The sequence below is a fragment of the Lepidochelys olivacea genome, assembly GCF_965140295.1.
Source record: "Lepidochelys olivacea isolate rLepOli2 genome assembly, chromosome: 6".
Classification (NCBI taxonomy): Eukaryota; Metazoa; Chordata; order Testudines; family Cheloniidae; genus Lepidochelys; species Lepidochelys olivacea.
The window spans coordinates 30,705,467-30,732,465 of NC_140416.1; the positions used below are offsets into that span (position 1 = coordinate 30,705,467).

The 26,999-nt window shown below is 40.2% G+C and overlaps 1 protein-coding gene across 1 annotated transcript; it reads right to left on the reverse strand.

Moving 5' to 3' along the window:
- Nucleotides 1-6,533: 6,533 nt before the first annotated feature.
- TMEM41B (transmembrane protein 41B) lies at nucleotides 6,534-26,904 on the reverse strand. The gene is made up of 7 exons (XM_084632704.1): nucleotides 26,771-26,904; nucleotides 21,801-21,918; nucleotides 20,770-20,898; nucleotides 16,124-16,217; nucleotides 13,285-13,389; nucleotides 11,408-11,546; nucleotides 6,534-9,400 (listed from the first exon to the last, which is right to left on the reverse strand). The coding sequence occupies exons 1-7, from the start codon at nucleotides 26,844-26,846 to the stop codon at nucleotides 9,231-9,233; spliced, it is 831 nt and encodes a 276-aa protein (XP_084488830.1). The 5' UTR covers nucleotides 26,847-26,904; the 3' UTR covers nucleotides 6,534-9,230.
- Nucleotides 26,905-26,999: the final 95 nt, after the last annotated feature.

A 26,999-nucleotide genomic window follows, 5' to 3' on the forward strand; every position in this document is an offset into this window, starting at 1 on the left:
GCACAGTTCATAACAGATCTCTGCTTCAACAAGTGATGCTGCATTTCTTTTATTAAATAATGGAACTGGCATGGACATTGGCCCTAACGACCTTTGGCATCTTTTTTATGGGTTCACTGTTCTTCCCCTTTGCTGGTTATCAGGAAAACCAAATCATCTTTCACTTTCTTGGTCCTTTAGTTTAGAAAGTCATTTGGGTTTTTTGGTTTCAATTTATTCTTTTAGGTCACCACCTCAGAGTGCATCTTCAAACAAAACATTTTCAAATCATGCCCCACTCTTTGTGTGGGATTACTGGGAAGCAATACCTGAAAGCTGCTCTCCTTCACTCCTAAAGTGTCTGCTGGAATCACTCTTTGTGCTGGTTTTTTCAAAGAACTGAGGCACCAGCAAGAACAGAAAAGACTTCACTCATTATTGACAGAATAACTAAACACTTAAGGCCAGATCATAAAGGCCTTACTCAGGCAAAAACTCTCATTGAATCACTGGGAGTGTTTCCTGAGTACGGACTCAGTAAAAATTGTCGCTTCAAGAGCCTAGGATTTGAACCTTTGTAGCATGTCTGGTGGCTCAAACTGGAAAATGATACATTACACCAATCCCTCACCACATGCATCCCAGAGTAGGAGCAGTTGTCGCATAAAGGTCATTGTCTTGAACTCTATAAAGTTTTGTTTGTTGAAATAAAATGTTGACAATCATCAGTTCACAACATGGAGAACAGGTTTTTTATATGGTGTAATTTTCAAACAGCCGAGTTAATGTTAGAAAAACAGCTATTCATATTGTATATCTTTCTATTACCTATTGCATTTGATGGAGCCTTTTTGATTACAACCATTCAAATAGTCAGGTTTTATTTCTTGCATTTTTAAGACAGCTTTTCAAATTTTTTTTTCATGTTTACTTTGGTTAGGGATCTGGAAGAGAAATTGAACATCTGTAAACTTAATGAAATTAAAAATATTGGTGTATAATCTTTGCTAGTTATTCTTCCAGTTCTATTGATGTTTGCAGTGTTATTTTAACCATGTTGGAGACAAGATGGGTGACGTAATATCTTTGGACCAACTTCTGTTGGTGAGAGAGACAAGCTTCTTTAGGTCAGGTTCTAATGATAACAGTCCACTGATTTCATCAGACTATATTATCCCTTGAATGGCTCTATGTATAGTGAAGTATTCACATTCCTCCGCTCCAGCGCTGCTTCAGCATAAGCTGTCAATGCATGTTAAGCATAATACGCAAAACCAGTCTCAAGTTGTCAATGGGCAGTAACAGCATTGAAACATGCACGTTAATGTCTCCAAATGAATCATTATGGTGTTTCATGACATCAGTACTGCAGTGTCTAGTATTCCATGTTTACAGGCATCTCCATTTCACCAGAATGGCTTGAGTACTTCCTGAAGTGCACCAGGGTGGCATATCAATGCATCATCCAAGCCACCTTGTATATGCAGGTGCCATGAAGCAAAGTGGATTCACTGGTTTTATATTTTCTTTAAATGCTATCATGAAAATAAAATATCATGCAAAAATTTACGTTAAAACATTAGCACTACCCTAGGTATTACCCCACTTTTTAACTTATCTGCAGCATACTATCCCCTTTGAAGCTTGAAATGTAAATCTGATCCCTGACTGATTCCCCTCACCTCCATAAACTCACTAGTTTATTGATGCTGCTCTTCTGTGCAGCCAGATACCATAGCCCTTTTGTATACATAACTCCCACTGTGGTCAACTGGAATTTGGTGTGTGCAATGAACTGCAGATTTAAGCCTATTATTATTTCTGGTGTGCAGCCTATTAAAAAATACAACTAAGTAAAATCATTCTTTTTGGCTTGCCCCATTTACAGATAGTTGTGGAGGGGTTTTGTGGGGAGAGGGAGCATGGTAATTACATGCTCCCAATTAAAAATACTGCTGTAGCCACCTTCACCTAGCCACTTTCCACACCACAGTTCCCTCACAATCCTTATTAAAATAGTTATTTTTATTTTATATAAATTGTTACCATACATTAGAATGAAGTAAGTACTAAGACAAAAGAAGGAAAGAAAAACTTCCTGTACTGCTAAATAGTATACATTTGTTTACCACTGTATAGGACCACAATTAAATAATATAAGTGAAGACAGGAGATTTAAAAGAGGTGCAATGTTCTGGGTCAAGGATGCCATGTCAGCACTTTCAATGTGGTTTTAAAAACGTGATTTCTTTTTTGTGGGGGAGGCTCTGTTTAAAAAGAAAAACCTAAAATGTTAGAGTTATTCACCATAGCCCAACACAAATCTGGTACACATCATCAAGGATGCAGATAAGAGTATTATATTTGCATTAGATTTTAGGTACCCTGGTTTAAGAGATGTTATTGAGATAAGTAATTCAAAAATGTTTTAATTCTATTTATACCTTAGTTTTAAAATTCAGTTTTAATAATCTATCTGCTTTATTAATTTCACCATTTAGGCTGTCTGTTTTATACTTCATTCAGTGTGAAAAAGTTAAAGTCAGTTCCATTTAATAGCTCATACTCTACCACAACTCTTTTGGGTTTTCAGCCCTGCAGGGAAGTATTTGTATCCCAGGAACTATCCATTTCCCCTTATTTTTCCCTTCCATTAAAACATTTTTATTCATATTGAGAGTTAAGGAAAATTGAAAGGGTTATTTTAAAAATTATTGTGAACTGTACACCTGAAACACATTAATGTGCTCAAAACGTTTGTGAAATGTTCAGCATTCAAGACATCCCACATACTTGCAACTATTAGCTAAACTAATTTATTTTTTCTCAAAATAGTAAAGACAGTTATTTTAGAATTTAAACTAATCAAACACACACAAGTGCTAAGGATTCAGTCATCAAGATTTGAGAAAGAAAAATGTCTGATAATTCAAGCTCAGAAGAAAATTTATTCCCCCCTCCTCTCCAAGCTCCCAGAAAAGGTTTTCAAGACTGAACAATGTCTTTGATAAATCTTCATCTTGGCTCAGTGAATGATCTTTATGTCTGATGGGCCCAGTGGCTTATTACATACATTAAGGCTATAGTAGACTAATTATTAGAGTGTCTAAAAAAGTACTTGGAAATAATCTGAGTCTGCCGGGTGAGTAGAACTGGAGTTAGCAAGCTTTGATTTTGTTAACCCATTTGTAACCCTAGGTTAGGAATTGTTGAACCCTGGGTCTCAACCTGGGGCTCCAGCATCTACATTGCATTGTCCAAAACCATGTCCAACCACCCATATCCCAGACTTCCTAGCACTGCCCCAAAATGTAGCTGCTCTAGCCCTTTGTTCATGGTGCAGAATGGGAAAACTTGACTGTCCAGAGGATAAAGGAAGTCAGCCCATGGGATTGTGGGATACTTTTGACAAACTCTCAGAGGACACATCCAGGGTGACTGCATCTATGCTGCAAAGCAATGGAACTTGTACCCTGTATCCTGGTTTTACTCAGGCCCTTCACCCCATGAGATCCTGGGACCACACCCTGGGTTAGCATGATTTGTGTGTAAACGGAAGGGGGCTTAGGCTCTGGGTTTATATTGCAGTGTAGACATACCCTAACAGAAACAGAACCCAGCTGCTTATGTTGGGCTTTGTGCATTCAGAATTGCCAGCATCTGAACACTGGATAGCTCTGTAAAGAAGTTGTTGGTCTGAGCTACTAATAAACTGTTCCCTCACTCTTATCCAGAGCGCACTCTTCCCTACAGGGCTCTCTGGACATTTTAGTGAAATTTAGGTTTTCTCCTTTCTCTTTTTCTAATTGTTTAACTGTAGAATTGAAAGTAATGAACAATATTAAAGAAACTCTATTTAGTAACTAAATTATAGTTATATTAAAAATACTAAATTCTAAACCCACAAACCAGAAATCTAGTACATATAAGGAGATAAAGAAATTTCACATATAACACCTTCCCACAAATCTTGAAATACAACATGAAGTAAGGAACTAGGTATGTTTAGTTTGTAAGGGAGGAGAGTAAGGGGGGACATGATAGCAGTCTTCAATTACTTGAAGGGCTGCCATAAAAAAGATGGAGAAAAGTTGCGCTCTCTTGCCACAGAGGGCAGGACAAGAGGCAGTGGGTTCAAACTACAACATAGCAGATTTAGGTTGAATCTCAAGAAAAACTTCCTAACTGTAAGAACTGTAGGACAATGGAACAGACTGCCTAGGGAGGTTGTGGAAGCTTCTTCACTGGAGGTTTTCAAAAGGAGGCTGAAGAGCCATCTGTCTTGGATGGTTTAGCTGTAACAAATCCTGCATATTGGCATGGGGCTAGACTAGATGACCTTTACAGTCCCTTCTAACCCTATGATTCTATGATCAATACACAGCAAAACTGGCTTCCAGGTGAGTGTCTGAGGTATAGGTGAAATATAATGCAATTTATCTTGCATCATCACTGCAAAGTGGGTAAGTTACGAGTCTGAGTGAAAGTGGAGCCCAGGCTCTAATCCACACCTCCAGCTACCCCTAGGGCACATCTATACTAAACATTGTTTAATTGCAGCACTGATAGACATACCCACATTAGCTTTCATCTAGCTGGTGCAAGTTATAGTGAGGATATGGCAGCAAGAGCTAGCTGGCCTGTACTAGCCCTCCAGGTACATACTCTGGTTGATGATCAGGAGTCATGTGGCTTCAGTGCTATTATTAGCCATGGTCACTAGCTTAAAGCTACTGTAGGTATGCCTGCCTGCACTGCAAATTGCCTTAATTTGCAGTGTAAATATACCTCAAGTTTCTATGCACTACTGAACTTGAGAGGTTGATGGATGTGTGAAGAAAAGGGGGACAGGGGTGACTGCAGTAAAGGCATATCCATAGTTGTGAACTTCAGCTCGTTCTGTCACTTGCAGAAGTGCCACATGTGCTGAGGCCCAACTACACCTGAGAGCTGTTGGAATGAAATCAGGTTAATCTTGTATATATACAGCTCAAAAGCAAATCTTTCTGATTTTGATCTTCCTAGAGTGGAGATTTTACTTCGCTAGGTAAAGGTGGACTTTCACTACTTTGCCAAAGTACAAAATGTGTATGTAGAAAGCAATACTAGAGCCTGCATAGGGAACACATTAACATTAGTACAGTGGTGGTAGCTGCTAAGAAATTATAGCAATGAATTTTTTGGGGGGGAAAGATAGGTGCTACAACATAGAGGAGTTTAAAAACTAGACAAACTCTGAACAACTTTCTCCTACAGATTACAACTTTTCAGGTCAATTCTGTTTTGGTGGATCCAGAAGAGTTAGAAATATCCAGCTGCTTCCTTTTTAAATCCTAGTAAACTATACATAATGGGTTTTTGGCCATATTAGTGAGCCTCACTGTACCCATATATCTTAGATATCACCCGCCATGAAGCTGTGCTAGAATTGTACTTGTTAGTATTTCCACAGCATAATCACAGTGCTGCAAAGACATTAAAAATAGAACTTAACTCTTGCATAGCACCATTTACAAAATGCATAATATTCCACATAGTTTAAAAGCGATTTACTAATGTTAAAAATAATTTTCCAAGGTGCATCAAGAAAACCTCTCGTTCAGTATTTCCATTCACTGAATGGGGTTGGTATAACCCCCAGCTGCCAGTAGGCCTGCCAGCTTGATACAGCCTTATCGCCTAGTAAAAGGCTGGGTATCATTAAGGCAGACAGGCTGAGAACACATAGGTGCCATTGCAAACCATAGGATGAGGGATTTCCAAAATTGTCCTAAGGTGAATTCTATTTTAGTTTATCTTACAATAGTGAATATCCATCTATTTCATATACCATTTACCAGCACAGACCAACCAAAACAGGATTGCAAACTGAGTTTGAAAAGCTCAAAAAATTAAAGAAGTGTTTTACTCTGCTTAATAGGATAGTCCAGTCAGTGGTATTTTAAAGGAAAAACACTTTCCTTATTTTCTATTGTAATTTTATGATAAAAAGCCTATTAGGTCCTTTTAATATGTAAGAACAATCCCACTGCTACAGGACAGCATTCTGTAGATTGGACATATGGATCCATCATTAACTTTGAAGACTATGAGTGATGTTTAACTTTCAAAACTTAAAATACTTCTGGGTCTTTCATCAATAATCCATTGAAAATATAAAATAAGTGATCAGCACAGATGATCTCATCATCTGGTCATCAGTGTCTGATTTGTATCATCCTAAATCCCTAGATATGGCAATTGTCTTAGTCTGAGCAGCATCATGACAGTACTCCATAATTAGTCATTAGGATTGTTTGTGCAAAATATTAAAATCCTCAGACATGGCAAAATGCCATGTTTTCTTACTTTGCTCTGACACCACAAACAAACAAACTAAATCTATTCTGCAAGGAGAATAGCCAGTGCATTGAAGTTGGCTTAATAATTCTAAGTGCCTGTAAAAACTATTTCAGAACACTTCAACTATTTATAAATAGATTCAGCTAAAAACTTACTGTATGTTCAGAAAAAAGGTGAAGATAGTGCACACAAAAGAAAGAAGTCATTACAAGTTTGTATAGTTTTGTTTTATTATCAAATGCAAAAAAGACATTTAGTAATGGTGTCTGGAAAATATTGTTTACAACTCCAAAGAGAACAGGTTACCTAACAGTTCAAAATGCCTTGATATTTCAAAGGAGCTACATTTTTTTATCTTCTTCTACCTCCCCACTTGCTTCATGACAGACACTGTTTTCCTGTTAGAAAGCTGTGCCTACCTCTTAATCACTTGCTGAATTTCCTTCCAGTGAAACGGCATTGCAAGTGTTCCATAACTAGGCCTTACCCCACATTCTTTTCATTCTAATGCCTGTAGTATTCAGATACCCTGAAGTAGTTCCCAGGGATGAGGGACTGTTCAAGGAATTTCTCTTGGCATCCACTGAAGATATATATGGAACAGTTGACTAGAAGCCAATTATGTTTTTGCAAAAGAAGAGAACTGTAAGGTAAGGTCCTTTCTTTGATATAAAAAGCTACTGTGCTGGGAAGCCAATTAGAACATGGTTGGAGCAGTTTTAACTTCATAACATAGCTTAGTCCTATCTACACAGTGAATTGTGACTACCCTGTAAAATCCAAGGCTCTAGCATGATTCATAAGGATTTGAAACATATTTCAGACGCTTCTATGACAAGAGTCCCTCAAACTGCAGTTTGATAGTGTACATGAAACCTAAAAGTAACATCTATACTGACCTATGTCAGGCAGGACACAAAGAAATGTTTAGAGATGCCACTGGACTAGCAGTGGTGCTGAACCATCTCTAAAGAGTGACTTTTTTTCTGACTGAGGTTAACACTACAGTAGGAAGAAGTCTCACTGTTCAGACTGTGGATCCAAGGTCATAGAACATTATCAACCTTTAAAACTAAAGTACATTTTTAGACTAAAAATTCTAAACCCATAAATACCCAAAGCTGTATTTTACAAAGAAACTTGTAAACAAGTGATAAAACATTGATGTTTTAGTTAGCAACACAAAACCACCAGTTTATTGTGCAGTCCACATCTGAATGAAAAATTCAATAGGCATTGAAAAGTTAGTTTACATAACAGAAAAACAGATGACAAAAATAGTGTAGGCAATTAATATATTTCCTATGTATTTACACATAATACTGTGATAAAATGAATGACTCAATCCCCATTATGTTACAAAAGAAGGTACCAGTACCTTTCATATTATCCCATTTATAGTACTGTTCTCTTATATCTAAAATGTTCCATGTTTTCAGGATGAGAAAACACTGTACAAAATTTCAGCTGAGTAATTCCTCAGAAATCTGAGCACTGCAAAGCAGGTACTGATGAGTCAGGACCTGATTCAGACAGATACTTAGGCAGTGCCTAACTTTAAAGCATGCAGATGCTGACTTCTGTGGGACTTACTCACATACTTAGGCACATGCTTAAGTATCATGTTGAATTGGGAGCTTATATTTTAAAGGGCCCACTGAGAATGCAACAAACTGACAGCAGTAGTGATAACTATTGAAGAGAAGGTATTGTATACCTTAGTGGATGATAAAACACTACCAATTACCCACCAATCAGAACACAGAATGCAGCCTTCTAGGTTATGTATAAAGTGTAAGATTTTTATTACATGATGAACTGAGCTTTACATGGCAATATTTCAGATAAACAAGAATTTTGTAATAATTTGCATACCTGATAAAACTTTTTAGCCAGATGAGTTGTAATGGTAACAGGTTACTATTGCCAAGACCAAGATTCCCTCCCCTCCATCCCAAATTCTCAAGTAATATATCCTAAGAATTGTAAGTCGCTTATAATTACTCTATTTGCTTTAATCATTTAAGGACTGAAAAATATTGTATAACAAAATCTGGTAATTATCTTAAATTGGCAGGATAAGTCTATGCATCTGAAATACTGGCAAAACTAGACAAATAAAAATCAGTCTAAACAAGAATTAAAAACTTCAGAGTTAATCAACAAGCCAAGATAAAATTCTGACCTGCTCTCCAAAAATAAAATCTACAATATGGGAATGATTTGACTGAATTTGTTAATCCAGTTAAAGCAGTTCAAGTATTTAAACTGAGACAACATTAATGAAGAGAAAGAAGAAAGCAGTTTAGCCTCCTGCAGTTTTACATCACTGGAATTTAACTTACTACTCCAAGAGAGAAGCCTTATGTTTTGCAAGTGAGTGCCATTGTACTTTACATTATTCTGGGACCAGTAAGGACAAAAGTAGATGAAAGGGGAAAATCAGAATGAAGAGAAAATTATTCAGAGCAAACCATTAAGTTACATGCAAGTCTTCAGAGTCATGTAGAATGCTACAAACTACATTGACCAATCAAAAGTTATTTGACCTTTTAGAAACCCATATCTGAAGGTTGCATTTTAAGCTATCCAATTTTGCCTTTCTGCCACATATATGAAGCAGAGCAAAAAGTTAACTCATCTTCTGTGTTTTGAGTTCCCTCCTCTTGCTTTCAAAGAATAAAACACTGATGATTTGGGCTACAAAGGTATATACAGAGTATTTCTGAACACAGTTCCTTGAATTTCAGACAGTAAAATGTGCTCCTTTAAAGAAATAAGGAAGTTCTTATCCCTTACAAGTCTCCCTTTTTTTTACATTGCTGAAGATCTGATAAAAAACAAACATATGACCATCAGAAGTACTGATCCTGAGATGAATTATGGGAAATTTAGATCCAATGTGCTCTTTATTCAAACTTTTGTTTAAGCTTCTTCTGGAAGACAGCTGGCAGAATAGAGAGAATAGCTAGAATCATGAGAACAAATACAGAGTTCCAGGAAACTGCTTCCCCTGCTGTTGTAAGCTGGTACAGTGTTGTTCCCGCCTTAATTGCTACAAAAGATGGTGGTGCAACACCTATGTGTACAGAGATAAAACAAAGAATCAGTGAAAGAGAACTAAAACAATAAAAGCACACGTTACTTTTCAATTTTTTTTTTTAAGGCAAGCAAATGCTCTCCACCTTAGAACTTTGTTGGAAACAGTTTAAGGCAACAAAGTCCAGAACTTAATAAAAATACAGTTCATAACAAGTACAGTATCATATAGAAAAACATACATACACACACCATTTTTCTATAGCACCTAGACCTTTGTAATATAATCTAAAGAGGCAGTGTACATTCTTTTTCTGCGATGTATATTGTACTGACTTTTTAGTTTGCATACACAAAGACTAAGTAGCACATGGGGATTAGACCAAAAACAACAGTTTAACATGTCTAATTTTGTTTCTAATGACACATTTCTGCATGGATTTTTCTTAGTAATCCATTATGAAATCAAATACTACATACTATTTCCAAACAAAGACACTTAACTACCCATTCATAATAAAAAAAGACAAGAACATATGCTGGTACACAAGAAGTCAGAGAGCAACTTTTGAAGGGTCACCATTTATAAAGAGGGAAATATAAGATGTAGTTCCATTGAAGCACAGGGAAAAAACTGAGCAAGTTTACCCAAACTGAGATTTCAGTTTGGATAGCTAATAATTTATGCATGTGGTTAACTTTATTACCATGAGTAGTCCTTTTCTTTACAAGAGTGGGACCTTCCTAAATTACCACAACAGACTATATCCTAAAAGCCCAAACTAAGAACACCTTACAGTTCCCATTCATACTATTTCTATTCATTCTAAATTTTAAAAGACAATGCCCTTCAAAAAAGCATATTACTTAGTAAGCTTTATTACAAACAGATTCTTATATTTAAGTCTCAACACCATAGTACAGTCTTGTTAAATTACATGCTGTTTTTCCCTACATAGTTAGTGACTAATAATAAAATAAAATAAGTGCTAAGTAGATAATCTTTGTTTGTATTTTTAACTATGCAGCTCAATAAAACTAGAAGGTTGGAAAAATATAATTTTCTTGTGACAAGGAAAAGATGGAGTTTCCGAAACCTCTCAAAGCACCTAATCTAATAGGCATACCAATGAATAGATGTATTTTGACATCATAGGGTTGGTTTTTTTAAGGGGAAAATAATTCACTTGTTCACCAAGATAGAGACAATTCCCATCCTGTAAGATTAATTTAGTTACCACTTTCTTTCAGGTTCCGTCAAGACATAATAAATAATAATACCACCTAGCTCTTTTATAGATCTCAAAGCACGTCAGTATTATCATCTGCATTTTACAGATGGGGAAATGGTGCACTTACTTTCCCAAGATCACCCAGCACTCCAATGGCAGGGCTAGGAATTGAACCAAGGTCTCCTGAGTGCTAATCCAGTGTCTCATCCGCTAGACTATACGGCTTTCAATACAGTTAATAGTATATGAATAACTCATTAACTGACCATGTGAAAAATATTTGTAACAAAATGCAAACTGAAGCCTATTCAAAACATTTTTTGAATATCATTAGGAAGTTAATCCGTTCAAGAAAAATGACAATGGTAAACAAATGGGAGAAAAACAAGCCCTTCATGTGAAAACAGAGATTCTGAGGCAAAACAATTTTGCATAAAGAACATGAAGTAAATCTGAGTTTCCCTTTTCAATAAAAAAAAACCAGTCATTCTACTTCAAAGGAAAAAAAAAGCACAAAATGGAACAAAGGACACTGCTGAAGCACACAGATATGCCATGTAATTTTGGACAAGTAATTGAACTTCGGTCTCATTTTCCCCAACTGTAAAATGGGAACACTACTGGAGTAAGAAGTGAGGCCCTCACATATTATGATGATCAGCTCCATAGAGAAACAAATAAAAGAAATAGTGTAGTCATGTAATCATTCAGTTGACCAGTAGATGCGGATATACACTAAATGATTCTCTGAAGGGGCAGGAGGGGGGAACAATGGGGTCCTTAAAACACTTTAATTTATTAACCAAAATTCTTACCTAGAAAAGTACCAATGAAAAATACTTTCAGTGGTACATTTATTACAGGAGATGTAATATTGATAAACCAATTAGGAAGAAAAGGCGTTATTCTCAAAAATATTATGTAGTTAATGAGGTGTTCTCTGTGTCGTTCAACCTGCCACAGAATTAGAAAAAATTCAGTAAAATCCCTGTCTTGGAAAAACACATGTATTATTCAATAAGGCTGCTCTTATTGAGATACAGTGCATCTGCAGTCTAGTTATTAGCTAACAAGTTTATATAGATTTCTTTAGTGGAAACAAACGCAAAAAAATAGACAATATATTTAAACAAGTTCTGGATTGGAGCTTGTGAGGAGGGTCAGGAAAAACATTTGTTAAATATAGTGCTGAAGTTAGCTTAGAAATTCTGACTTTTGGGATGGGAGTTAGACATTATATTATATCTACTCAGTGAACTAAATCAACTCACTCTTTAAACAAGGAAAAGTAGTTCACCAAAGAGCAACTATTGGTCTTTGTTTGTGCAGCTACATCAGATAGAACAGCAAAATGTATAAACTTAGATCCAGATGCCCTTTCACACCACATATTTGAAAACCTTATCCAGACTTGAGGTTTTACTATGTTTATACACCAAGGTTAGACATAGTAGATGTGTCTACATAAGGAATGAGGTGCATTTGAACATGAGTTAGCAAGGGAAGCCTAAGGCCTACTCTGACTAGCTAACATTAAAACTAATAACTACGAATTGTCTTGTCAACACCATGTTAAAAATACACTTTTTATCCTGGTGAAAAACAAGAGGAGTGAAGCCTTAAACTATAACACTGTTTGATCTTACCTGTGGGCCTAGAACCAAGATATGTTATCTGATTTAGAAACTGCTTCTCAACATGCTTATAACATGGTTTTGAGCTGTTCATGTATGTAGCTTTACTAGCACAGATAGATTCTAGATAGCAAGTGCTTAATGTTTTCACTTAATTGGAATATATCCCAGGCTTTAGCACAATTCTTAAAACTGTCTCGGTTTCATCTACACTGCAGAACCAGTTGTGTTGGAAGAGTAATGGGACAACTACATTGTAATCAAATCCCACTCCCATAGTTGAATAGTCATGTAAGTGGGACTAGAGACCCTATATACACAAATAGTGATAACAGCTTAATGTGATTCCTGCCAAAACAGATCAGGTACAGTTTGCCTGGCTACGGAGAAACAGGTTTAAAAAAAAAAAAATGTTAAATGAACTATACATCCAAAACAAAGGTTTGTAAAATAGTTATTCCTGATCCACAATTACCAGAAAAGTTGGCTTTAAAGTTTGTTTAAGAATAGAACATTGGGCACAGAAAGTAAAGAGTATGGTTTTGTTCATCAAGAAAATCTCTTCCAGTGAAATTCATCCAAGAGGGTGTTTACTGTTGTAACATTAAAAAAGTCATGTTTTTAAAAATCTGAAATAAGAGGGTTACTGCAGTTAGATTAATTATGAACTCAAATTTAAGAGAACAGTTTAATTTTTAAATATTAAGCTGATTCCTTATATGAAAGAGTTTAAATATGTTAGAAAGACTACATATTTAATTGTATTTGCTGAACCTCCTTAATGCTAAATTTGCTTTCAACCTCATTCCATAAATGTGCTTTGGGCCAGATTCTGCCATGCTTATTCATACCAAGTACAGTAGTACTGTACACTCAAGGAGTTGCACCATTTGCTTTAAGGAAAATACACTTGGAGTGAGGTACTAGGTGTGAGTAATGATAGCAGAATCAGCCATTTCTTATTAGGTTTATTGTGAACATCAAAACCTTTATGATTCCATCTTCTTCAATTCACATTTTATATAATCAGCATGAATGTTTACCAAAAGCAACTTTACCTGTTCTGACCATTTCACTGCTTTCTCTGTTAAATATCTGTACACAACTGGCCGTCCAACTAAATATGAAAGCATATAACAGAAAGAGGCTCCAAGTCCAGAACACTGCCAGTGGGAAAAAAAAAAGTGAGAAGAAATTCTTTGCAATTTGTACAACAATCTCTAATCCCTGCTGATTTCATTAGCAGTAAAGGGCCTGGCTCCATACAGCTATCCATTTCGGCTGCTTTACAGGGTTCTCCTTTAATTGTCTGTGTTAGCCACTCCTACATATACACATACAACACCTATCGTTATAATATTTTCTATAACTGCTTTGCTTAGGCCACTGTGATCCATGGACGAGCTCCATTCAGGTGGTCCGCAGATAGTTCCCTCTAAGGTGCGCACCTGGGCAGCTGCACATGAGAGAATGAAGGGCCACCCACCTAATTAGTGGAGTCGCACAAGCTCACAGCTCCACTAATTAGCTGCCTGGACCCTGGAGAAGACGCACATGTAAGGTGAGGTGGTGGCCTTGGGGGGAATATGGGGTAGTTGGGGGGGGGGCAGTGGGATGAGGGGGAGGGAATTTGGGACGTGCAGAGCTGTGGTGGCCAGAGAAAGAGGCGACTTTCCCCAGCTCCAGTACTATGGCTGCTGGGGAGAGACAGCCCTCCTTCCCCGCCTTAGCTCCATGGTGGGGGAGAGACAACCTCCTCCTTCCCAGCCCAGCTGGGGGATGCCGCAGCAGGAGAGAGACAGCTCTCCCCAAACTACTGCTAAAAAAACTTAATGGAAATCACTTGTCCAGACAAGTGATTTTCATTACATTTGGGGAGAGGTATGGAAACCATTAAGGCCAGATCTTTGTTACTGGTATAGTTCTGGCTCTTCAGAGTACTTCCATTGACTCTTAAGTAGCAAGCAGCACTAGGTTTAGTGGGGGTGCTGCTAGGTGTTTTGTAGGATAAAGACCTTATTTGCAAGCTCTTTGAAGCAGGGATCTGTCTGCAAACTCCAAGCCATGTGTTAATGTGCTCCAGGGCTTGTAAAAACTCCATGAGTCCACTGTGAGTTTCTGAGTTGGTGACATACACAATGTGAAACCAGGAGATCTCTGCCTGTTTCTACAAGGCTCTGGTGCATTTGCACAGCGTGGGTCTTAAACACTCATTTAAAATACCCATGACCAACCACTTGATGTTTTACTTCCCTTCATATTTTCAGTGTCACTTGTTTGTTTATTGTTTTGCTGTGTTACTTTATTACTGATTTTTACTGTTCTATGTGTGAAGTATTAATCAAATTAAGAGTTGACATCTCAGAGAAATTTCATAAACCTGGATGAATGCCTTTTACTCTCCTTTCCAGTATCAGAAAATATTGTATTAATATTTGCAACAAGCATGACTATTTCTAGTTGACTCATAGATTTGTTTAGCATCTTAACGCAGAGCTATGTGTGGAGATAATATGCAAGCAAGAGGGATAGTTAATTATTATTACGGGTTTTTTTTAATATAGTGCTTTTATCCAAAGCGCTTGAACACAGTTAGCTAACGGTACAAACAACATTTGGAAAGATCATTAAGTGGTCCGCCAAGATCCTCAGCAATTTTCAAGTGGTCCACGAAAAAAAGTTTGAGAACCACTGATTTAGGCAAAAAGATGCATTGGTTTACATCCATCTTGACATTCATTATAGATGTAACAAGATTACTTTCTATTCCAAAAATGCTAAATGAGAACAGTTACCACCACTCAGTTTAAGAAGGCTTTGAATAGTAACAATAAAAAAGCCTTTTAATTGTATTCTAAATAGATTCAGATTCCTCAATTGTGAAAACCCATCACCTCAACGAGATCTAGCTCTAGACACCTCAAGTCTAGATCTACTTGACTAACTCTATCCTAAGCCCTTGAGGACCATCATCTTTTTGGCAGAAGAGGTCAGGACAAGACACGACACCTTTTGAAGCCTGTCAAGACCATTCAAGAACCTCTGTTTAAGCCACAAAACTCAGTGGTTTAAAAAACCGTTTCAGCTAACACTGTTGTGTTACCAATAGGAACTGGAAAAAAAAATTGGGGGGGGGGGAGTATTTTTTGTAAGCATAGTGGTTTTGTTGTGTACACAGTATCCCTCTGATTTTGTAATGTAATGTAATAAATACACAGACCTAAATAATTAGCGGTCTGAATTTTATGATGTATTTTATAGGCAGTTTTCAGCATGAGTCAACAACTGGGGCCAGATTTTCGTAACTGCTCAGTCCCTGGCCCAAACAGCTAACACCAATGAAGTCTGGCTGAGCACTTTAGAAGCGAGGCTCTATCAGCTCAACAATGCTGACTGAAGTCTGCGATAATACTCCAATTGCCTCATTGGACTTAATCAGGGCTTGTCTACACTACACCGCTTTTAGTGACACAGCTGTGTCGCTACTGGCATGCCACTACAGCCGTGCGGCTAAGTCGGGCAGCGTAGGCTCTGTTTGTCAGCTCTCCTGCAGACAAAAAGCTTCCACCCCAACAAGCGGTGTTTGCGTTGTCAGCAGGAGAGTGCTCCTGCCAACAATGTTCACACTGGCACTTGTTGCAGCAAAACTTTTGTCTTTTTTGTTGTTGTTGTGGGGGGGGGGGGAATTTAACACCTCAAAGACAAAAAAGTTGTGTCATTTAATTGCCAATGTAGACACAGCCTCGGTGCTAAAACCGCCTCACCAACACCTCAGGGGGTTAAACTACAGGGATTAAGAGTGATACAGAGGCAGCATGCTCCTAAACCCTGCTTGACCACAACCGCAGCCATCCCAAATGCCAATTGGGGGAAGGGGAGGGAGGAATACATACTTACCAGACAGACAAGAAATAAGGCTAATGGGAACGGATAAAGAAACCCTGAGAGGATACTGAGAAATATAGAGCCAGGTATAGCAAATGTTTGCAAGCTGAGTGCTTCTCAGTTAAGGATAGAACATCGCATTACTTAGCACTTTTACATTCTTCATTTTAAAAGTGATCATGGTATTTACCAACTTACAAGCTGAACACTAGAAATATGTATATCTTCAAAATACTACTGTTGGCATAATCAGTTTACAAGAGATATTTGGGGAGCACTGCATTAATGTATGAGTTTTTAAGGCCTTGCCCACATAAACTTGCACCAATTTAACAATCTTTTTTGCAAAGACACTTTTAGTTAAGTCAGTGCAAACTGTTTTCTTCTTTCAGATTTAGGTTTAATGTTCATTGGAGAGATGGGACAACTGAAACCACTTTGATAAGGTAAAGTACAAATAAGTACTATATAACCAGTACCAAAATCTCATTCTTCACCCGCAGCATACACATACCATTTCAGCCTCACACCACTTTTCTTAGATTTTAAGAGCAGAAGGGACCACTAGGATAATCTAGTCTGACCTTTCACATAACACTGGCCATAGACTTTTCACCTAGTCATTCCTGCCCAACCCTTTAACTTCTGTTTCAGCTGCAGAGTGTTTTTTTTTCCCCCCCAGAAGTTACCAAAACATCCTAAACATTGTGAAGGTTTTATGGGTGTTGGTACTAGGATAAGACAAACCCATATTTGTTTGGGACATACACCAGAATTTGAAACCAAGTCTTCAAAAGTTAAAATCTAATACAATAATCCATTGTATGGACTTAATTTTAAAGAGTGACAAGTTTGCACACAAACCAAGGGTAATATCAGACAGCCATGAGATCGCCTTCCTACCCTAAATTTCTTCCCTTTTAAAAACCTCTTCATCCTAGAGGTCCATGTTAAGGACTACATACTTCTCACTACATAAACTAGATAAGGGATGTCAAACGTATAGTCCAGATTAAATTAAAGTATTTATTTATGTGGTCATCAAGACATGTTCAACTTGTGCAGAAGCTCACTCAGCTTCCCCCCCACTTTCTAAAAAGGTGTATTTTTAGTCCTCTCAGTTGTTAAGGAAGCCATCCAAATGTAAACTTAGAGTAACTGATGCCATGTAGGCATGAATCTGAAAGCAACAGTGAGTCAGAGTGGTGGACTCCCTTGTCCAGTATTAATTTGCTTGAAGTGTCAATTCAAACTCAGTTCCATAGGAACTGGGAGTTGCTGCCTAGAAGTAGAGGAAAAAAAGTTCTTGGGGGGTCTTGCCACCAATTCAGCTCCGTGTTGATATGAGGTGGGACTACAACCTTGTTCATCTGATGTCTTATCGAGCAGCAGGCTAACTGGAGCCAAAGTTGAAGGGGCCACAAGTGAAAGTCTGGAAAGCGCTGTCACAAGCACTTGCCAATGTGGTATACAATTCCAAGGCAAGTCTGTACCATCATAGTCAGGTTTGATTTTATTCTGTTTAAAAATTACTACAATGATAGGACTCTGTCCTCTGGAAGGAAAGCCCTCACTGACCGGAACTGATGATGAACCTATGAACACTAATATTAGTGATAGGGGAAGGACGATTCTTCTTAGTTCACACGGAAGCGCACTTAGGCAAAACAGGTAGAAGGCACATTTCAGGCTTGTTGACATCTATTGTTGGGGTCAGGTAGACATTGATACTTCTTCGGTTTGCAGCCACAACTAAGCATTTTGTGAAGGCTCACTGCTTGTACTAGTAATGGCTGGGCCCCACTATGAATTTCAGGTACTTCCTGTGGGCCGGGTAGATGGCTATGCGGAAGTGGGAGTACTGTAAGTCGAGAGTTACAAGCCTCTATTGAGTCTGAAGAGATGGAATGATGGAGGCAAGTGTTACCATACTGAATCTGTGTCATTTTCATTCAATCTCCTCAGCTCTAGGATAGGACAAAGAATAAGGAAATACCAGATTCCCCCTTTCTTCAGAATAAAGAAATACCAGAACATCTCCCCGTATTCCTGCAGTACCTCTTTTATGACTTCTAGACAAAGCAACGAGGCTACTCCTGTTTGGAGTAGGTTCTCATAAGAAAGGTTTCTGAAAAGACAGGGAAGGAGGACTACATGGGGGGAAAGGCAAGGAAATGGTTAGAGTAGCCAGGGCTGATGATGCCTAGCACCCACTGGTCAACTGTAATCACAACCCACACCTGGTGAGAAGAACAAGGTGGCTTCTGAAGGTCAGGGTAGGCTCTAACTTGGTTCCAGTGTCTCTCCTTGAATCTCAGGGCCTTTCACAGAGGTACTCCAATTATTAAGTACGGAGTAGAAGGGAGCTCTCTCTTTTGGGGACGATATATGTACGATTACAATAGGGGACTGGGGTGCATTCCGCGAGGGATCACAACAGGGATCTAAAATCCTTAAAGGAGTAGAGCACTTCAGCTGTTTGACTGCTGAAGAGCTCCATCCCTATGAAGGGCAGGTCCTCTACGATGCATTACACTTCTTGGAAATGCCGAACACTGGAAACCAAAGGCCATCTCATGGTGATGGCAGTGTCCGATACAACCGTGGCTACTCGTAAGCAAATCTTTGAGACCATTTGACCCTCCTTCATGAGCTCTCAGAGTTCCTTCTTATTATCCTGTGCGAGCATTGCTCTCATGTCACAAAATTATATTTTGAACAAAACCTATTTTACTTTAGAACACAGAGCTTAGTAGCGATGCTGAGGAATCAGTCTAACACCAAAAAAGGTCCATTTTTAAAATGGTCTTTTCTGGGGTGCCCTTTGCAGACCTGGATTTTTCCTGTACTACTGATATCACAGTTACAGTGGGCATATAGATTTTCAAAGCTCTTTTGTGGCTCCTCTTTTTTGCTCCTTGAAGATGAGGGAGCAAGAGTGGTTGGGGTCTGCCGAAGGTGAAGATTATGCCCTTCTCGAGTTCAAGTGTGCCCTCACTGATAGGGAGGGCAATCCTGGCTGGGGCTGAGGAGTTCAGGATGTCAAAGATCTTAATGACCTTTTCCTGGGTCACTGAGATTTCAATGCACAGGGCCTCAGAGAGCCAGGTCTGCAGGTACTAGAATGCATTGAAGGTGTCAGGTGCAAGTGCTACTGCCCCATCTAGTGACAAGGGAGGTTGCTGGACCTCTTTTGGTATTGCCTTTTCATAAAGGCCCATGTCTGGCTCAAGCAAGGGAGGTCTGACTAATGACCCCCCTATGGAGCAAGATCTTCTCTTCCATAAGACATGGGAGGGAGATCTGCTCCAGCATACACATGGTTCCCTAGTATGATGATTGGGGGCAAAGTGCTTAAATCCCTGTTAAGGGAACTTGTAAAAAAATATAGTATCAATCATATTTTAAAGTGCCATCCTGATATTAACTGTGTGTGACTGATCAGAACAACAAGACAAACATATAGTATCAAACTCAGAGTAAATGAACAAAGTGTACAATTGCTTTCTAAGCATATTTCAAGGGTTGAGATAAACATCACAGCATGCACATTAGTTGACCAAAGTCTGTCACTAATCTAAGAACAATGACATTTAACTATTAGAGCAGCAGACGTCATGGTGTTTAGTTGAAATGACAAAGATAGATGTAAGGTAACAAGTGTTTAAAAAAACCAATCAGTTGTCTAATTTCCCTTTTGTACAGAATCCATTTAAAATGTTATTTGTGAACAACTGCTTTTTGGAATAGAATCAGCTGTAAAATAAATCATTACTGAATTAATGACATTCAATAACCCTGTTTTGAGTTACTAAAACCTCTCAAATTGAGTTAGAGAAGACCTCCTTCACCATCCTTTTTTAAAAATTGTAAGTGGAACAGCCATTGAAGGTTCACTTTTATCTAAGCATTTTTTTTATTACCATTACTAATTAATATATTCTGAATCCTGCATCACTACCAACAAAAAGAAAACTGCTGCTTGGACTAACAATTAGACTGTACTTTAACTCCAAATATCTTGTACTTGTTAACTTCACATAAAGAGATCCAGCAATTCTTTGTGTAAAATAGGCATTACAGGAATTAAGGAGTGCCTTGAAATACTTCTAAGAAATGCCCCAGATACAAGTTTAAATTCTCATTCTTTTTATAGTAGCTGTAATAGATGCAGTGTTTGAGTATCTTAGGAATGTGGGGCTGTACTTAATTTTGATTTTCTTTAAGATCTCCACAAGATCCATACAAATGATTTGAAACAATTGAACCGATATGTTCTATAAAGCCAGATAGTTTATAAGTTAAATATTAAGAACCATTTCCAAAAAGGACACCGTCAAAACTGGTAGATTTAAAACAACGTTCTAGCTGCATTTACTAGTGAAGATGTACACCGCACTTTCCTTCTGCCAGTCTGGTCCATTCTTACAGGCAGGCAGGCACTGGAATACACAAGAAAATGACTAAGTACTTTAGAGTTCAGTATTCTTGTGCATTTCAATACCTAGCCTAAAGACAACCCAATAGTTACATTTTTAATCTTCATCCTCGAATGATTAAGAGCCAGTAAGCTTGTTTACATCCCTCCTTCAAATTTTTCAGAGAAAAACATCATTAATTGCAACTAAACAACTTTTATATCAGCAGGAAAAGGATACAAAACATATGTAGCAAAATAAGCCACTAATACTTGGACGTAGAAGGTGTCTTTGTATTTGGAGAGGACTTTTCCTAAGGCCTTAGCATCATCCATCTCTCTGGGAATCTTTATACATTCTCTCTCTTCTCTGAAGGGGGGGAGGGGGGGAAAAAAAAAGATTTCCAAGAATTAGGCTAAGTAATCAGTAAATACAATTTTAAAACTCATTTGCCCCAGTATAAGATAATAAATCAAAGAGCTAGACTAATTGCTTTGCTCTCATTATAACTGCTGGTGATAGCTTTCCTAGGCAGAGAACACAAATCTATAGGATTCTGCAGCTGAAACCCTCAGATAATTTTAGGTGTTTTCAATATTATTTCTCCTTGTTCAGTTTATACAGATGAAGAAAAATTAACATTGATTGAGATTTTTTGAGAGGGATGGCGTGTTACCTCCTTCAGAAGAGGAAACATTTTTCAGGTATTTTGCCTTATGGGTGCGTACTTTCTTTTTTGCCTTTAAGTTGAAGTCTGCAGTATAATTTTTGTACTGTTATACCTTATTTCAGTTAGGCATGAGAATTTTATTTTTTTGCCACTATAGTTAAAAGCAATACAACCTCCTCACTTTGGACATAATTATACCAGTATATACGTGCCTTACACAGATATAGCTTATTTCCCCCACCCATATGAGAACAAATAATACCAGTATAAATCACATTTATACCAGTATAACTGTATCCAAAGACGAGAAGGTTGTACTAATTTAATTATAGCAGTATAGTTAAAGTGGTACAACTTTTGCTTTTAGACTAGCTGACTGGCAGTCTCCAGCACTTGCTTCTGGATATTTCCAACTTCAAAGTTTTATATTTTGACTTTCTGGGTTGTCTTATGAATTTCCTCTCCCCCCCCCCACAGTTTTTTCAAATTTTTATCAGCTTATGAAAACGTTGAGGTATGTCAGTTTGGGGACCTCCTAAAACCTTTAGTTGTAGAGGATACTCCAAAGAAAAGCCAGCAAATTAATCCTTAATATACTTACTCACTAAGCTGTGGAAAATTTTTATATACTAGAAACATAATCGAAGCAGCAGACAGAAAGATGGACACTAATATGAGGAGTGACATTCGTGCTGATCCACCTTCTGTATGGGCCCTTCCTAAAATTTAACAAAATTATAGTTAACATAAAAACAAATATGACAGAATTCAAAGTTATGCTTCCAAAAGTTTTTAAAAGTAAGTATTTTGTGGATAAAATCTTCCCATCAAAAAGCCATCTCTCTTATATTCCCTAGAAGCTGCAGGCAAAATCTTGCATTCCTTACTTGAGCAAAGCTCCCACTGACATAAACCCAAATAAGGACTACTGGAGCTGGCCCTCAATTAATACATTAAAGGAGAAAACCTGCTTTACACCCTTATTAACCACAGCAAAGTAACATGAGAACACGCAAGTACAGTACACTAAACTTTTTGCCAAAATTCCCCACCACTGGTTTAGCTACAGTAAACAAAATGCTGATGGCCATGCTGTCTAACTCTGCTCAGGGAAGATCTAGTGCTGCACTAACTCAGGCCACCCATGTCAACACTACAAGAAAAGGTATTTTTAACACATTAACTAATCAAAGTAAATCCTAGGAGATACATTTACAAAATTATCTTCCCTTTTCTAGACTAGGATTTTAACACATACTTATTAACATATTGTAGCTAACATGTTAAAAACCACACCTTTTTTAATGAAGACAAGGCCTAAGGAAAAGGTACTTTTAAAGATAGCCTTAGTATACACAAGAAAGTTTTTTTTCAATATAACCTAAGATGTGACATTAAACTGATATAACGATACAAGTAAACCCCTCCCCTACCCAATGGAGATACTCTTTACTCCTGGGGGAGTTCTGTGCTACTGTGTGTATGTATATTTAATGAGTCCCAGAGATTTCTAATTTTTCACACACAAAAAAGCGTCTGCCAAAATGTTGCTGCAGTTCCACCTTTTGTCCACCAGAGGGTGCTGTGGCAATAGAACAAAGTTGCAGCTCCCCTCAGGGAGGGAGAGAACTGCCTTAGCAGCAGGGCTTGTCAGGCCAAGTCAGTAGACAGGAGTGGGGGGCGGGGGGGGGGGGGGGAGTCAGACAGGGGCTCATAAGGGCAGGAGAGACTGTCACAGGGGCTGAATGGGAGTGGAGGCACAGAGCCACGGTGGGGAAGGAGGTGCAGAGACACATAGGGACAGGGGAGTGGCTGGGTGAGGGCACAGGGACACGTGGGGACAGGGGCAGATGTGCCTGACTGAATGGGAGAGGCTAGGGGTCAGCCAGGTGTGCATGGGGGAAGCTCCCTAACAATCCTTCCCTACCCCACAAAAAAACAACCTGTTCCATACTTTTCCCACCCATACCCAACAGCCCTCCAACTTCACACCCAGGCTCCTTCCCAGCAATTACTTCCCTCTCCCTCAGCTCCGCAGTTACCCCGACTCCTCCAAGCCTTTGCTCTGCTTCAAAAAAAAAGGCTGTGGGAAATACGGTTTTGTATTGTAGTTTAGATGAATTATTACTCAAAGTTCTGTATTAATATGCCTAGCAAGGAATCTATTTGTCAAAAAACATTTCTTGAATCTTTTTTGTTGTCTGTATTGTTACAGACATACTTGCTGACAGGTATTTTGAAATAAATTACCAAAAATAATTGAAACTGGTGTGATTATATTGTGTTATTTTGACAAATAAAATATGCAGAATTTTGCAGAATTAAAAAAATTCTGTGCACAATATTTTAAAGAAAAAAATTTGGTGCAGAATTCCACCGGGAGCAACTCTTATTGGAGTATGAGGGTTTGTCTACATAAAGACATTCAGGAAAGTGAAGATTAACTGGTGCAACCTTAATGCACATTAACCCCCCCTCCCTCTATGGATGCTCTTTTTCACAAGTAACGTTGCTTTAGTCTGCTGTAGCTCAGTCCTTGAGTGTAACAGAGCTATACCAGCAAAACCCTCCAACCACATATGCAGTAATACCAACCAGAAATGCTTTAGATGGTATAGCAGATACTGGGTTAGCAAGCAAAATGAGCTATACCAGCAAAGGCACTTTTTTAGCAGTATAACTGCATCTACACTAAGGCTTTTGCCAGCATAGCTATTCCATTAAAAATAAAAAAGCAAAAATTTTACATGTATACCTGGCCTTAATTTCTCTGCTGGAGCTCCACAACACAAAAATCCCAAGATGCTGTTTTCATTTGCAGCTCCTGGTGGCATGATTATGATGCCACTATGCAACATGCACAGCAATCTATTGCATTACCATTTCAATGTTGTAAGCCAGAAAAAGGATGATGAAACATAATAAAAACAAAACAAGTGCTCTGACTAGTTTCAAGTTTACTTACTTTGCCAATTTTGCCTTAAGTCAGTAAAAATGTTTACCATAGTCCCTTGATTTTACTGCCTCTGTTTTGTCTGAAGTGCTAGAGCCATGCAGCTACAAACTTAATTGCGTTTTTTTTTACTACCACCTTCTCCAGGATGATAATCCAATATGAGGAAGGGAAATCTACTGGATGGAACTAATAGTATTAAAATTAAGCATGTGTGGGACATTAGTATGTTCTCCATTTCTCATCCATTCCACCCAAATTTGTTCTAACAGTTTGCAAGATATATGGTAGAGAATTTATTATAAGTGACTAAAGATTTTAAATTGTACTGTGAAACCATGCCAATTTCCAAACCATGCTAATATAGTTCAATGTTTTTAACACAACCCAGAGTAGATAATCACAATACTTGCCATACCTAGTCAGACCAGATATATACAGCTGCCTTACCCAAATGCACCTAACTGATAGGGATTTTCTAACTACGTTGTTGCCCTTTCCAACTCTATCAATTTACAACCAGATATTAAATTATTCTACTATTTTACATATCCAGTAAGTACACACAAATTAAAACCCCAATCTCGCAAACCACTCTGTGCAAGTAAGGCTACGTGTGAGCACAGGGTTGCACATGACAGGTTACAGAAGTGAAAACTAAGGATGTATTTTCATTTTGAATACCCTATTATCAGGTTCGGTCACCAAATGCCTATGAACAGCCTTATGTACAACTGTGTGTAGTTTAGTACTGTACTTCATTAACATTGTTTCCCTGAAAATGCCCAGCCCTGACAAACTTACAAGTGACAACTCACAATTCATAGGTGCTGCAGACCCTTCTGTATGAGCCATTCACCCAAGAATGGTTCAGTACAGTGCCCTTCACTAGCACATAACAGGGAGGGCTCAGATGACCAAAGTGAGATGTCTGCTTTAAGACACTCAGATCCTGACCAATGGGGAAGTGACACAACTGGAAGGGAAACACTGGGGTGCAAAGAAGGAGCCACCATTGGTAACTGGCAGGGAGAGACTTGCTCCCTTGCTTACCCTTCTGGAAGAAGGGCAGAGATGCCCATCAGCACAGAATGAGCCACAGCATCACAGCCCCACAGGGCTTAGCATGTCCTTGGAGCTGTTTGCTTAATGGCAACAACACTGCCCGCCACCTCCCCAAATCAATGCCACCTCAGTGCCTGCATGTCCCTGAACAGTGACCCTACACAGTGCCCCTCTCCCTGTCCCCATCTCCCCACATTGCTCCAACCTCACCAAACCAACCCCACCCCACTTCAGTGCCCCTTTCCGCAACACTGACCCCACAGAGTCCCTTCCACTGCCCCAAAGCGACTGACCCTACAGTGTCCCCTGCCCCCCACACTACTCCACATCAACCCCCCTCAGTACCCCATCCCTGAACACTGACCCCACAGACTCCCCTCTCCCTATTGCCTCCAACCTACCTTCTTTTGCAGTGCCCTTCCCTTTGCCCCAAACCAACCCCATATCAGTGCTCCCAATCCACACATCGACCAGACAGTGCCCCTCCCTTGACCTTCCCCCCACTCTTCCCCTACAGAGCCCTTCTCCCTACACCCATTGCCCCCTCCCCAGATACTGACCCCCCAGAGCCCTTCTCCCTGCCCCCCATTGCCCCCTCCCCGGACACTGACCCCCCAGAGCCCTTCTCCCTGCCCCCCATTGCCCCCTCCCCGGACACTGACCCCCCAGAGCCCTTCTCCCTGCCCCCCATTGCCCCCTCCCCGGACACTGACCCCCCAGAGCCCTTCTCCCTGCCCCCCATTGCCCCCTCCCCGGACACTGACCCCCCAGAGCCCTTCTCCCTGCCCCCCATTTCCCCCTCCCCAGACACTGACCCCCCAGAGCCCTTCTCCCTGTCCCCCATTGCCCCCTCCCCGGACACTGACCCCCCAGAGCCCTTCTCCGTGCCCCCCATTTCCCCCTCCCCGGACACTGACCCCCCAGAGCCCTTCTCCGTGCCCCCCATTGCCCCCTCCTCGGACACTGACCCCCCAGAGCCCTTCTCCCTGCCCCCCATTGCCCCCTCCCCGGACACTGACCCCCCAGAGCCCTTCTCCCTGCCCCCCATTGCCCCCTCCTCGGACACTGACCCCCCAGAGCCCTTCTCCCTGCCCCCCATTTCCCCCTCCCCGGACACTGACCCCCCAGAGCCCTTCTCCGTGCCCCCCATTGCCCCCTCCCCGGACACTGACCCCCCAGAGCCCTTCTCCCTGCCCCCCAGTGCCCCCTCCCCGGACACTGACCCCCCAGAGCCCTTCTCCCTGCCCCCCATTGCCCCCTCCTCGGACACTGACCCCCCAGAGCCCTTCTCCCTGCCCCCCATTGCCCCCTCCCCGGACACTGACCCCCCAGAGCCCTTCTCCCTGCCCCCCATTGCCCCCTCCCCGGACACTGACCCCCCAGAGCCCTTCTCCGTGCCCCCCATTGCCCCCTCCCCGGACACTGACCCCCCAGAGCCCTTCTCCCTGCCCCCCATTGCCCCAAACCGCCCCCTCCCCGGCCACTGACCCCATCCTGCCCCCAGCAGCGGCCCCGCTGCTCACACCGCCCCCCGGCGGGCATCAGGGCGGCACCTTCAATGCGCTGCCGCTGGGGCCGGGCGCTCGCCAGCTCGCCGGGGCCCCGCTCCGCCGCTCTCTGCTGCGCCATGGCCCCGCGCTGCCAGGAGCCGGACACCCGGCAACGAGACACAGGCCCAGCCAGGTGAGCCCAGGCCCGCCCGGCACCAAGAGCCGCGAGAGGAGGCGGGACCCGTCGCTCCTGTCACCCCACCCAGGCCCCACACGGCGCATGTCCGCCCGC

Coding starts and splice junctions, on each gene's coding strand:
- TMEM41B (XM_084632704.1), bottom strand. CDS start 26,846: ATGGCGCAGCAGAGAGCGGCGGAGCGGGGCCCCGGCGAGCTGGCGAGC. Junction 16,218..20,769: donor TATTTTGCTACATATGTTTT/GTATCCTTTTCC, acceptor AGAAGCACTCAG/CTTGCAAACATTTGCTATAC. Junction 13,390..16,123: donor CCTTATTTCTTGTCTGTCTG/GTAAGTATGTAT, acceptor TCCCACTGGCAG/TGTTCTGGACTTGGAGCCTC.